Raw genomic sequence first — 10,819 nt, 5'->3', positions numbered from 1 at the left:
ATTTGACCTGATTGAGTGATGCTTTTGCAGCACTCTCTGTTTTCTAAGACAGAAGATTAAACAAACTGCAGAACCCAGAGTTTCTTCTACTATTGAAATCTAGGAAACACTTTTAATGATTTTATAAGTTTCTTTAGTAAAGTTTACTTAACAATTATAAAAGAAACACCTTCCTGGTTTGATAAGTAATCGTAAAAGTATATATATATTTGTTTTCATTACAGTAGCCTTATCTCTTAGAATAGAAAGGTGAACAAGAGAGTGAAGGTGAGTCATACAGTCTTCCTCGGCACGTAGAATTGTAAAGGTTAGAGAGAAATCAGTCGATCCGCTGGTTTTTAAGACTCACAGAAGCAGAAACACCAGAACCGGTTTGGACAAGCTGAGACAAGAGAGTGCAACATCTGGGAGGGGGGGCTGATCGCTGATATAAGAGGAAAAATCATGCAGCTATTTGGAAATATGGTACAAGGGAGTGAAGCTAAAAAATAAAAATAAAAGTTGGCTTTTTACATATATTTACAGTTATTTTCAACATGCTTCATTCTTGGAGCTTTCTTTGCACAACTTAACCTGTATTTTAAATGTTCTTAACAATAGATTTATAATGTTTTAAGGCTAAAAAAATCATTTAAAATTTCTCATTTCTCTGCAACTTCAAAAGCTACAGTGAAACTTCATCTCTCTTTAAATTTCCCTTTACTAAAGCCGACTCTGATAATACACAAACTTAACGATATGTATTTTGGAGAACTTTTTCATGGCAACCAGTTTTACCTAAACTTTGCTTTCCATTGACCTAATTTTTTGCATCATTTGATGTACATATAGTCCAGACATGGGCAATGTGGAGTCAACAAGTCATCTCCATGTCATGTATTTGTTCTACCCAGCCACTGAAGCAGGTGAGTCCAATTTTCACCGTGAATTAACCTGTGCAGATTGGACTCACCTGGTTAATTGGCTGGGTAGATTAAATATATGACATGGAGATGACTTGTTGACTCCACATTGCCCATGTCTGATATAGTCAGAAAAAATAGTAGAAATTGCATAACAGCAGACTAAAGTTGTCTTACAGCAGGGATTAGGTTGATATTAATGTGTTGGGTCTATGCAATACATGAGGTTAACTTATGGTTATCTATGATGAGCACCAGCCTACAGTGTAAATGGATTCATTTTATGACCTGATGATAATGACTTTGTAACAAGCTGCAGTACAGCACTGAGTCAGCACCACCACAGGTGCAGCGGTGCGAACAGGTCAGCGGGGTCACGGATCTGTCTGTGTGAGACCGTCCATCTCTCGACATCAACGAACCTGACTGTTTCCCACACTGGATTATAGCTAACCCTCCTTCTACCAACACTGCCCAGGGCTGTTGGTTTAGCGACCGTCGCCATGTCTGGGAATGTGCAGGGATGCTGAGGGGAGCAGGAATGTGGCGCTGAGCCCCTCAGACTGGCAGAATCCCTAAAGTCGGAGACACAAGGCAGAATCTCATCATAGTTGTAAATGCTTCAGTTTGGTCTGAAAAGCAAAGACGATACGATCTTGTTGATCTGAATCATTTCCATTTCCCGAGCCACATAAATCCTTTGAGTGTTCCAAGCTGTTAATCCACTCACACAAGACAAATTTAGGGTGAACCTTTGTCCTTCCTTCAGGGTTTGACTAGTGTGTGTGGACCAAAACAACCCGACTTTATTCATTGTTCCAAGTCTCAGCAGAAACAAGCCTGTAAGGTTTTTATTTTTCTGATCTAAATTAAGCCTTTTTTTTCAGGTGGAACGGATGAACTCCTTCCTGAAAACTCCTTCAAGGGATCAAATTATAATTTCGGTAACATCGGCCTGGCTCTCTACAGTGGCCTGTTTGCCTACGGTGGCTGGTGAGTCCAAAAATCAATTCAAGCATCATCAGTTTACAGACATGTAGAATCCTGATTCCAATGCACAACGCAGCTTAAGTGGGAATATGCAAAAAACTCTGATGTATTTTCATTTGTTTTAGGAAGTAAGAAAGCAGCTTTGCTAAGAACTTTGCCTCTCAGCTTTACCTCACAATTAGATAAATATTGAGTGTTGAAACAGGTGACAGAAAAGAGAGACTTTGTGCATCTGAATGAGCTTACTGACACCTTTATGCTCTCAACTCAATCAGCATTTAACTTAATGAGGCAAGCCCATATAGAACTTTATAAACATCTGGGAAATCAAATGCAGGAATATAAATCCGCAGCTTCTCCTTTCTTCTATAAATCCATCAATGATTCAATTCCATCGTCTTAACAAGTGAATCTAACACAATCTAATCTTCACTTTTTTTTATTTGGTCTAAAAGGTTCTAGTTTATCTAACATGTGTCTCTCTTAATTACAGGAACTACTTGAACTTTGTTACAGAAGAAATGATCGAACCTTACAAGTAGGTATCTGATTGGTGAGAACGTGTGACGGCTAAAAGGCGGCAGCTGCAGCACGAGCTTTCCTAACCACCGACGGTCTGCTCTCTGTGTGTCATTCAGAAACCTTCCCCGAGCCATCATCATTTCTTTGCCCATCGTCACAGCTGTGTATGTCCTCACCAACCTCGCCTATTTTACTACGCTCTCCCCCGACGAGATGCTCAACTCAGAGGCTGTCGCTGTGGTGAGTTGCAGAAATGTCACAAGTCCTTCCTATTATTAAGGACAAACTTCACACAGTGATGATTTTATTAATCGGTTTGGTTGGTTTCAGCTCCATCATCATGTCAAAGAGATTAGATGCCGATTAGAGATTAGATTAGCGGTCTGCTATCAGATTCCAAAACACAGAAGGATACAGTTTCATTTTGCAACAGCAGTGCTACCAGCAGCCTTCAGGGGCACTAAAACTGGAAGTTACAGGTCTAGCTCCCCCTAGTGGCTAAATGTTACTCATATTTAACCTTCAGCCTTTTTTGTTCTACTTGACTTGACAAAAATCATATTTTGGATGATATTACATTTATATTTTGGCACATGCAAGTGAAGCATGTGTTGTAAACAAAAAAGCAGTGCTGCATATGATCAAGTCAGACTGAAGGCTGTGGCTAGGCTAATGCTAACTAAGTTAGCTATCAACTGCTTACTATGATATTAATAACAGGCTGTAATCCAAATACTTTTTTTTTCAACACATACACACAAACTGTGGTAAAAATTCAGCATATATAAACATTCATTTTCATAACACAGAATATCTCGTCAGTAAAACCAGAAGGAGACATTGAGCGCCTCTGTTGGGCGTCTGATGAAACTGGCTACCAGACAACACTCTTCGTTCTCGCACTTCCTCACATTATTTGGTGATTGATCATTAACATGCGTTTTATACATTCGTAGGATCAAATATCTGCTGTATTGCAGGTTCATTCAGAGGAGTTTCACAATTAGCAGATTAACTACAGCTCCTCAATCTGAATATAAAGGATGGGTTACTCCCTCCTCCACCTAACAGAGAAAACTTAGCTCTTATACTGTGTATATTTGCCTTGCAGGACTTTGGAAACTATTACCTGGGCCCCATGGCATGGATCATCCCCGTCTTTGTGGGTCTGTCGTGCTTTGGATCAGTAAACGGCTCTCTCTTCACATCATCCAGGTAACACATGACTTTTTAACTACGGTGATGCAGAACACCTGATAGAAGGCATGAGCGGTTCGGCTCACTTATCTTCTCTCCCTGACAGGTTATTCTTTGTGGGGTCCCGGGAGGGTCACCTGCCCAGCCTGCTATCCATGATCCATCCCTCGCTGCTCACGCCGCTGCCATCACTTATCTTCACAGTGCGTTCTTTTTACTATCAGCTGATTTAAACATGGATTACATTAATGAGAGCGGAACACATCTGAGTGATGTTTAAATCAGCAAACTGACGCGTTTCTGCAAAGGGTCTTTTTAGGTCACCTCACTGGTTTAATAGATTAATGAAACCATGCAGAAAGTTTTTATATAGAACATTTATTCTAACTTTTAGCTGTTAATGTTGGCATCTTAGAGCTAAATCTCTCTTTTTTTTATCCTCTTAGTGCTGAATAACCCTGCTGCCTGTTTTTCTCCCTGCAGTGTTTGATGACGCTGCTCTATGCCTTCTCCGATGACATCTTCTCCGTCATCAACTTCTTCAGCTTCTTCAACTGGCTCTGCATCGCCATGGCGATCATCGGCATGATGTGGCTCCGCTACAAGAAGCCTGAGCTGGAGCGGCCGATTAAAGTGAGTCAAAGCAGATTGTTTGGGAGGAGCATCGCCCTGTTTGTTTCTGAAGAAGTAGTCGTTCTGTTCTGGATTTTATTCGGATCATTTGGTGTTTGCTGCACAGGGCAGAGTCATTGGTGGACTCAGCTGCTGCATGGTTACTGGTCATAAAATGTCTTTGGTTCAGATCCCCCAGTGTCGGATTCTTCTTTGTCCCATGTGACAAAGATTCAGTCAGATTCCCTCGACTGAATCTGGATTCTGATCAAATAGCAGAAATGAAGCAGGAATCCTATCAGCTGGGGCTGATGTCTGCAGGGTGGCTGTAAGTGTCTGCCTGCTGAGACTTTCTGAAAAGTGTGAGTAAAGAAAGCATTGGGTGGCTGCTTTCACTGCTCCCTGGCATGATGTTGGATGTCGGAGAAATACAAAGAGGCTGATGGAGGGACAGAGTGCATCCTCTCACTGTTTTCTTTCACTGTCACATTCCTGCTGCTCAGCTGATTCCCTGTTGGACTGCTGAAAATGAATCCTGCCGGAGATGATTAACGTGTGGACGTTCGGCCTGCATGGACTTTTATTACAGAATGAGAGCACTGGGTGTCCTGTTCTAAAACCTTTGAAATCAGTCTACTACTCCCTGTTGAACTTTTTCGTTTCATACAGAGCAGCCTGCTCTTGTTACATTTTTATTTCCTTCCAAGCAGCCGCTTTCTAGTAGATGTTGTAGATCTCCTGTTGGTTATGTTCATCTGAGAAGCACCGTCCCAAACAGGCTGAGCGTGATTGGTGAAAGAAATGTCTTTTTTTAAAGGACATTTTCTTCTTGCTGCTTCTAAGAACACAGATTTGCTCCAATCAACATTTTTTGTGTTTGTGCTTATTTCTTTTTCTCTGAAGGGTTACAGTCTTATTAACTTATTAATTACCATCCATCAATCAATCGTTCCATCCATCCATACTTCCACCCATCCACCACCTATCCATCCATCCATTCCTCCCTCCGTTATTCCATCCATCCATCCATCCATCCATCCATCCATCCATCCATCCATCCATCCATCCATCCATCCATCCATCCATCCATCCATCCATCCAGTGTCTTAAACACCGTCTCTTTCTGCTCCCTGCAGGTCAACATCCTGCTGCCTATTAGTTTCGTGCTCGCCTGCCTTTTCCTCATCATCGTGTCTTTCTGGAAGACGCCTAAAGAATGTGGAATTGGCTTCGGCATCATCGCCACCGGACTGCCCGTTTACTTCATCGGCGTTTGGTGGCAGAACAAGCCCAAGTGGATGATGCGAGCCATCTGTGAGTGAAAACTCTCCTTTTTAAGGGATAAAAAGTATTTAAACCAAAGTGTCTTTGATTGAATAACTTAATTTTCTCCCACATCTTTTGACCTTAAGGTTTCTGTCTTCCAGCACTAACTATGCATTCCACTACCTTTGACTAAACTGTATTTTTCACATTCTTTAAATAAGAAAAACTAAAAAAATCCCATGTAATGTGATGCATGACCTGAAACATCATTTCCAGATGGTTTTGGTGATTTCAGTGACTTCGCTCAGTGGAGATCATAAAACTAGACTTCCTGCTTTTACCATATCGCTGCCGCATCAATGATGCAGTTTATCTGCAGGAATCAGAATATGGAGAAATTGTTTTTCATATCAATTGTCCATGAATCAATTAATATTTGATTAATACTAAATGTTTTCAATGAACATTTTCAAGTTGGGTTAAGAATAATTAACATAATTCAAATAGATTTAGTGAATCTAAATATTTTTCTAAAAATTTAATTTCTATGTATTCTATCATTCTAACAAATGAAACGTTTTTGGTTTACTGAAGGTCTGTTACATTAACTAGATTTCTTTTTTCCTTTTTCCTTCGTTTATTTATTTAAACTCTGTGAGTTATTTAATCTGAACAAAAAGAGAATTTTATTGCTTTATTGGTTTAACAATGATGTACTGTTAAACTGATATGAGACAATTTCCCAAAATAATTAAATGTTTAAACTAAACATTAAGGGAACTAAAATCAAAATTGAAATGACTTTCTTTGTCTGGATTGACTGTTATTTTATTTATTTATCAATACATTTTCATTATTTATTTAATGTTCTGACTAATCTCAATAATGGAGTTAGAACTCCCCCAAAAAACTTTATTATGTTGTCTTGACGGTTCTTCTTTGTTGAAATATTTCTTCCTTCCTCCAAGAAACGTCTTCAGTCTGTGAAATTACAGTTAAACTTTTCAAAAGAATCTTTTGCATCATGGATCACTTGAAAACGGTGACCAACAGCCTAACGACCAATCATTAGTGCTGTAATGAACGTTTATTGCTCCCAGTGGTCTGAGTCATGCTCACAATAACAGTATTGTAAGAGGGGGACAATTGGACCTGAAGACCTCAATCCCATTTAAAGATGGATGGTTTCTTTTCCTTTACTCATCTCTCCAAGTAGTATTCCTCCCTACAGGATGAGAACATCTGCCCCAGACTAAAGAAGTGTCATAATGGGCTTGAAAGATCTGACTCACATGCAGAGAACCACTCAGAGACCAAGGGTAAAAGTTAATCGGTTTATTGTGGGTAAGCAAAAACACAGATGGAGAGATATTCTGCTGGGTAATACTGTTGGACCTGAGCGTACTGGTGAACCGGAAACTCTCAAGGGGAGATCATAATGATCAGTTCAGGGACCGTGGGAAAAAGATCGAGGCTTCTATATTGCTTGAGAGGCACTCATTTTTGGGGGGCTCTTGGTTATTCCTTGGATCCAGTTTGTGGGATCAAATCCAGACAAGAAGGGACTCATTCGAGAGCGGACAGGCAGACTAACGTTGGACCCAGAGGAGTAAAGGAGCGGACTGTCACCTGGTTTTCCAGAGGTGGACTTAAATGGATCATGTGGAGGTTTCCCCTTGCTTAGTGTGACTCAGATCAGTGTTTCAGGAAGGCTTCCTGCCGAAGAAAAAAGACAAAAACAAGCTTAGACCCAGAGAGACTAGACTAAGGTTAGACTCTGCTAATCTCAGTATGGCTAGAGTACCCAATACTGGCAAACACGCTGGCGTCGAGGTAGTGACAGCCCGCTGCTCAAATACTCCTCTGGTAATGACCCAACGAGCCACAGGTGTGCAAGGAGGCCCAACGAGGACAGAGCACCATCTGGTGGTGGGGAGAAGAAGAACACAAAAACAACCCACACAAACTGGAATCCTAACAAGAAGTTTCTTTAAGACATGAAATGTTCCAAAAAAGGACCCGTCAAAAAGATTCAACTTATTTTTTTTTTCAGGTTCTTTATGTTGGTTATTAATAATAATCATAATTACATGCAGCATCAGGGTAAATAAATGAGAGATTTTTGCTGCTTTTAATTGAAGTGAACTGACCTAATGGTTAAAACCCTTTATAGGACAAGTTAACGTTTTTTAATCACGTGCATACCCCTTATAAATGGAGTCAAAAGTTGTCAATCTTATAACAAACAAATTGTTTTTCTGTGTGTTTGCAGACAAGACCACCGCCTGGTTTCAGAAGGTAATGGAGGTGGTGCCTCAGGAGTCCTAAACGGCCGTCAGCCTTTTTTCACCTCTACAGAAAGCGCCTGAAGTGACCTCTGGGCACCGACATGAGAGCAGATGAAGTTTGACCTCCATTGACGTCTCTAACCCCACTCTGTCCCACGCTAACACACACATTCTCTCACACGTGTGCAGACTGCTGATCAGGACAGTGTCGTCAGCGTTCTGTTTGTATTGTTCCTCAGCTGATCTGTTGTTTTTATGTGCTTTTATTCGCGACCATTTTAAGCTCTTGTTGCGCATCAACTCTTTTATGAAATCCGTTTCTTGTTTTTGTTTAGATGTTTTCAGCTTTTAGTTTAGAGACGTTAGAGGCAGATGTTTGAGTTTTAAGCCATCACTTCTTTGTCGTCTTGCTGCTGAGCGTCTGTTGGTCACCATGATGCTCCTGACCTCTGGACTCACTGTGACGGATCGAAGCCTAATGGAGCCCGATCCATCATCTGTGTTGCTATAAATGTGAGCTTTCGCTTTCATGCAGGTCCGCATAATGTGCCAGCTTGTTATCGCCTCATGGGTTGTTGTTTTTTTTTTAAATCTGAAGCGATCAGATGTTTTTCCGTTCAAAGGCAGCAACTCTCTGACATGCCGTCTCGTTAGTGTTGTTTATTTGAGGTCGTTGGTCAGATGTTATCTGTGGGGATCAATGCGCTCAACCCAATAAAGGCAGCGTCTCAGGCTGCGTCATTAAGTGTTGGGCTGGCATAGGGGGCCAAAAGCAGGTATGTGTGTTGTCTGTGTGAGTGATGGAGTGGGGGAGGGGGCGTGGCTGTGAGATGAATCCAAATCTTTTGAAATTTTTCTTGAAACTGACCAAGTTTTCTTATGAGTTTTGTTCTGTTTTAGTTCAAATCCAGGCCTTTGCACACTCCTCTGTATTTGTTGTTGAATAAGAACTTTTATTGTACCCTACAAATATATATGTGGGTTTCATTCCAAGCAGTCAGAGCAGGAATTCTTGAGTAGTAGTTTTCTCTCTGAGGTTCTTCCAACGGTTTTCTTTAGAATTTTGCTTCTTTTTCACTAATCTTTCTTATTTAAAATGTCAATTCTGCTTTACTTTTTGCAAATCCACTTAGATGTTATGTTTTGCATGTGCAGTGCTTTAGATTTGCCTTTTTCTTTCATTAGCCAAAAATGAAAATGTAGCTCTTTTCAGTTTATTTCCTTAGGAACCTCCAAATCCCAGACAAAGTGTTGGTTTTGAGCCACTTAACTCTGACCCATGAGACATTCACAGGCTTGACTCAGGCGGCAACTTTAGGGGCATTGCTACATCAGTCTTTCCTTCCATTTGTTATGTGAGATGACACGAAAAGCAGGGAGGGTCCAGAAAGAATGGAAACCTGCAGGAAACCTGGAGAACCACTAATCAACAATTTCTGACTGCTAAAAAGCTAACTTTGCATATTGATCTGTATTTTGGGGTTTTACATTTAGACACTGAATATTGTCTTCCGTTTTTGACACTGGAGTAAGTTTATCCTATGTTTTTATTTTTATATATTAAATATCTAAGAGTTACTGGGCTACCTTAGTACCTACCAACTAACTAAGTTTTTGCTTTTGGCTGATTTGTTTTTCCATCCTTTTTATACCTGATTAGATCCGGTTAATTGGTGCCACATTTGTAAGAACAAATGCATTTTTGGGGGGTTTAGCAGCGGTGTTGCCAAAATGCCTCTCTGCCAAACAGAGAGGCATTTTTTCAAATAAGATTGAAGGATTGGCAGAGTTTTATTTTTTTGCAAATGCTGGTTGAGGAACAAGATGCCCTTATTAATGATTGACCGACATGTAGTATGTTTCTCCTAAGCACTGCCAAGGCAAGGTTTGTTTCTTTAAACTAAAGTTACCCAACAAAAGACATGGAGCAGCAAAAACTTTCAACCTACAAACATGTTTTTCTTACAAACGTAGCACCAAAAAAAAGGATTTTTGTTGAAAACCGATTCATTGCCAAGAAGCATCACTGCAAACAAAAACTAATCAACCATTCAGACAATTTCTGAATTTTCGGGCTCAGTTTGTCTTTAAACATTCAGATCCAAACCTAAAAGTAATCCTATTCACTTTGTTTCCAGCACAATGCACTTTGTATTAAAAGATGTTTAGCACCAAATTAAGTAGAGGTTGGATCCTTTAAATTGATATAAACATAAGGGGGGGAGGGTTTGCTGTTTCACTTTATTGTCTCCTTTTTTAAGTTATTTTCAGCTCAGTAATAACTTATTATGAATTTGAATTATAGCTACAAACACGGAGCTGGTGTGCAAAGGCCTTTCTAGTATTTGTTGGTTGAAATGTCACAGAGGAGTTTTTAGTTTTAGATTTGTCAAAGTGCCCAACGAGCCCAGTTTCAGATCACACAAGTGTTAGTTTTTTAACTCTTTATTCTCATGTTTCTGTCTTATTTCACAGTTACTTTCATAGCTGTTTTATTATTATAATTAACTGCAAGCCCCTCCTGCCCAAAGGTGCACAAAGTGTCACCGTAGAAGAAACAGGAGGCTTTAACGAGTCTTAGTGGTAGAAAACCTTCCTAACACTCCAGCCTTCGTAAAAGACGTTGGCAAACTAACCTGTGTAAGACTGTAGAAATGTTTATTTATTTATTTTTTTTTAGATTGCTTTTATTGTTGTTAGTCCCTCTGATTTGTTTACAGGGCATTTTGTGAGAAGTGCTTTACAATAAATTCCATTTTTTCCACTTTTTGTGTATTTTTCTTTGCTTTTCGAGTCTTCTGTTTCCTTTTAATTTGATTTATTAATATTATCTGAATCCTTCTAATTACAGCTTTTTTCCTAAGCACTAAATAAAAAGATAAAAATAGCTTTTTTTCCTGGTTGGAAGGTAAAATCGACATAGCTGGGAGTTTGTAAATCACAAATTATTGTGCAAACATCACCATGTCCAATGTCCAAATCTCCATTTGAAGGGCAGTAATTATTGGCTAACATATTCCTAGTCTTGAAGGTTTTTTCACG

At 39.8% G+C, this 10,819-nt stretch overlaps 1 protein-coding gene across 1 annotated transcript in view; it reads left to right on the top strand.

The window, feature by feature from the left end:
* Positions 1–10,541, top strand: part of slc7a5 (solute carrier family 7 (amino acid transporter light chain, L system), member 5) — a 21,388-nt gene extending 10,847 nt beyond the window's left edge. Inside the window, exons 3-10 of the mRNA XM_015387238.1 lie at positions 1,790–1,895; positions 2,386–2,430; positions 2,531–2,654; positions 3,526–3,629; positions 3,718–3,814; positions 4,095–4,244; positions 5,360–5,537; positions 7,762–10,541. Of these exons, the coding sequence (XP_015242724.1) occupies positions 1,790–1,895; positions 2,386–2,430; positions 2,531–2,654; positions 3,526–3,629; positions 3,718–3,814; positions 4,095–4,244; positions 5,360–5,537; positions 7,762–7,817 (860 nt within the window). The 3' untranslated portion in view covers positions 7,818–10,541. The remainder of the gene's footprint in view (positions 1–1,789; positions 1,896–2,385; positions 2,431–2,530; positions 2,655–3,525; positions 3,630–3,717; positions 3,815–4,094; positions 4,245–5,359; positions 5,538–7,761) is intronic.
* The last annotated feature ends 278 nt before the right edge of the window (positions 10,542–10,819 follow it).

This window comes from Cyprinodon variegatus, unplaced genomic scaffold, assembly GCF_000732505.1.
Source record: "Cyprinodon variegatus isolate N-32 unplaced genomic scaffold, C_variegatus-1.0 Scaffold388, whole genome shotgun sequence".
Taxonomy (NCBI): domain Eukaryota; kingdom Metazoa; phylum Chordata; class Actinopteri; order Cyprinodontiformes; family Cyprinodontidae; genus Cyprinodon; species Cyprinodon variegatus.
Note: the sequence above shows the minus strand (reverse complement) of the source record. Positions and strands in the feature narration are given on the sequence as shown.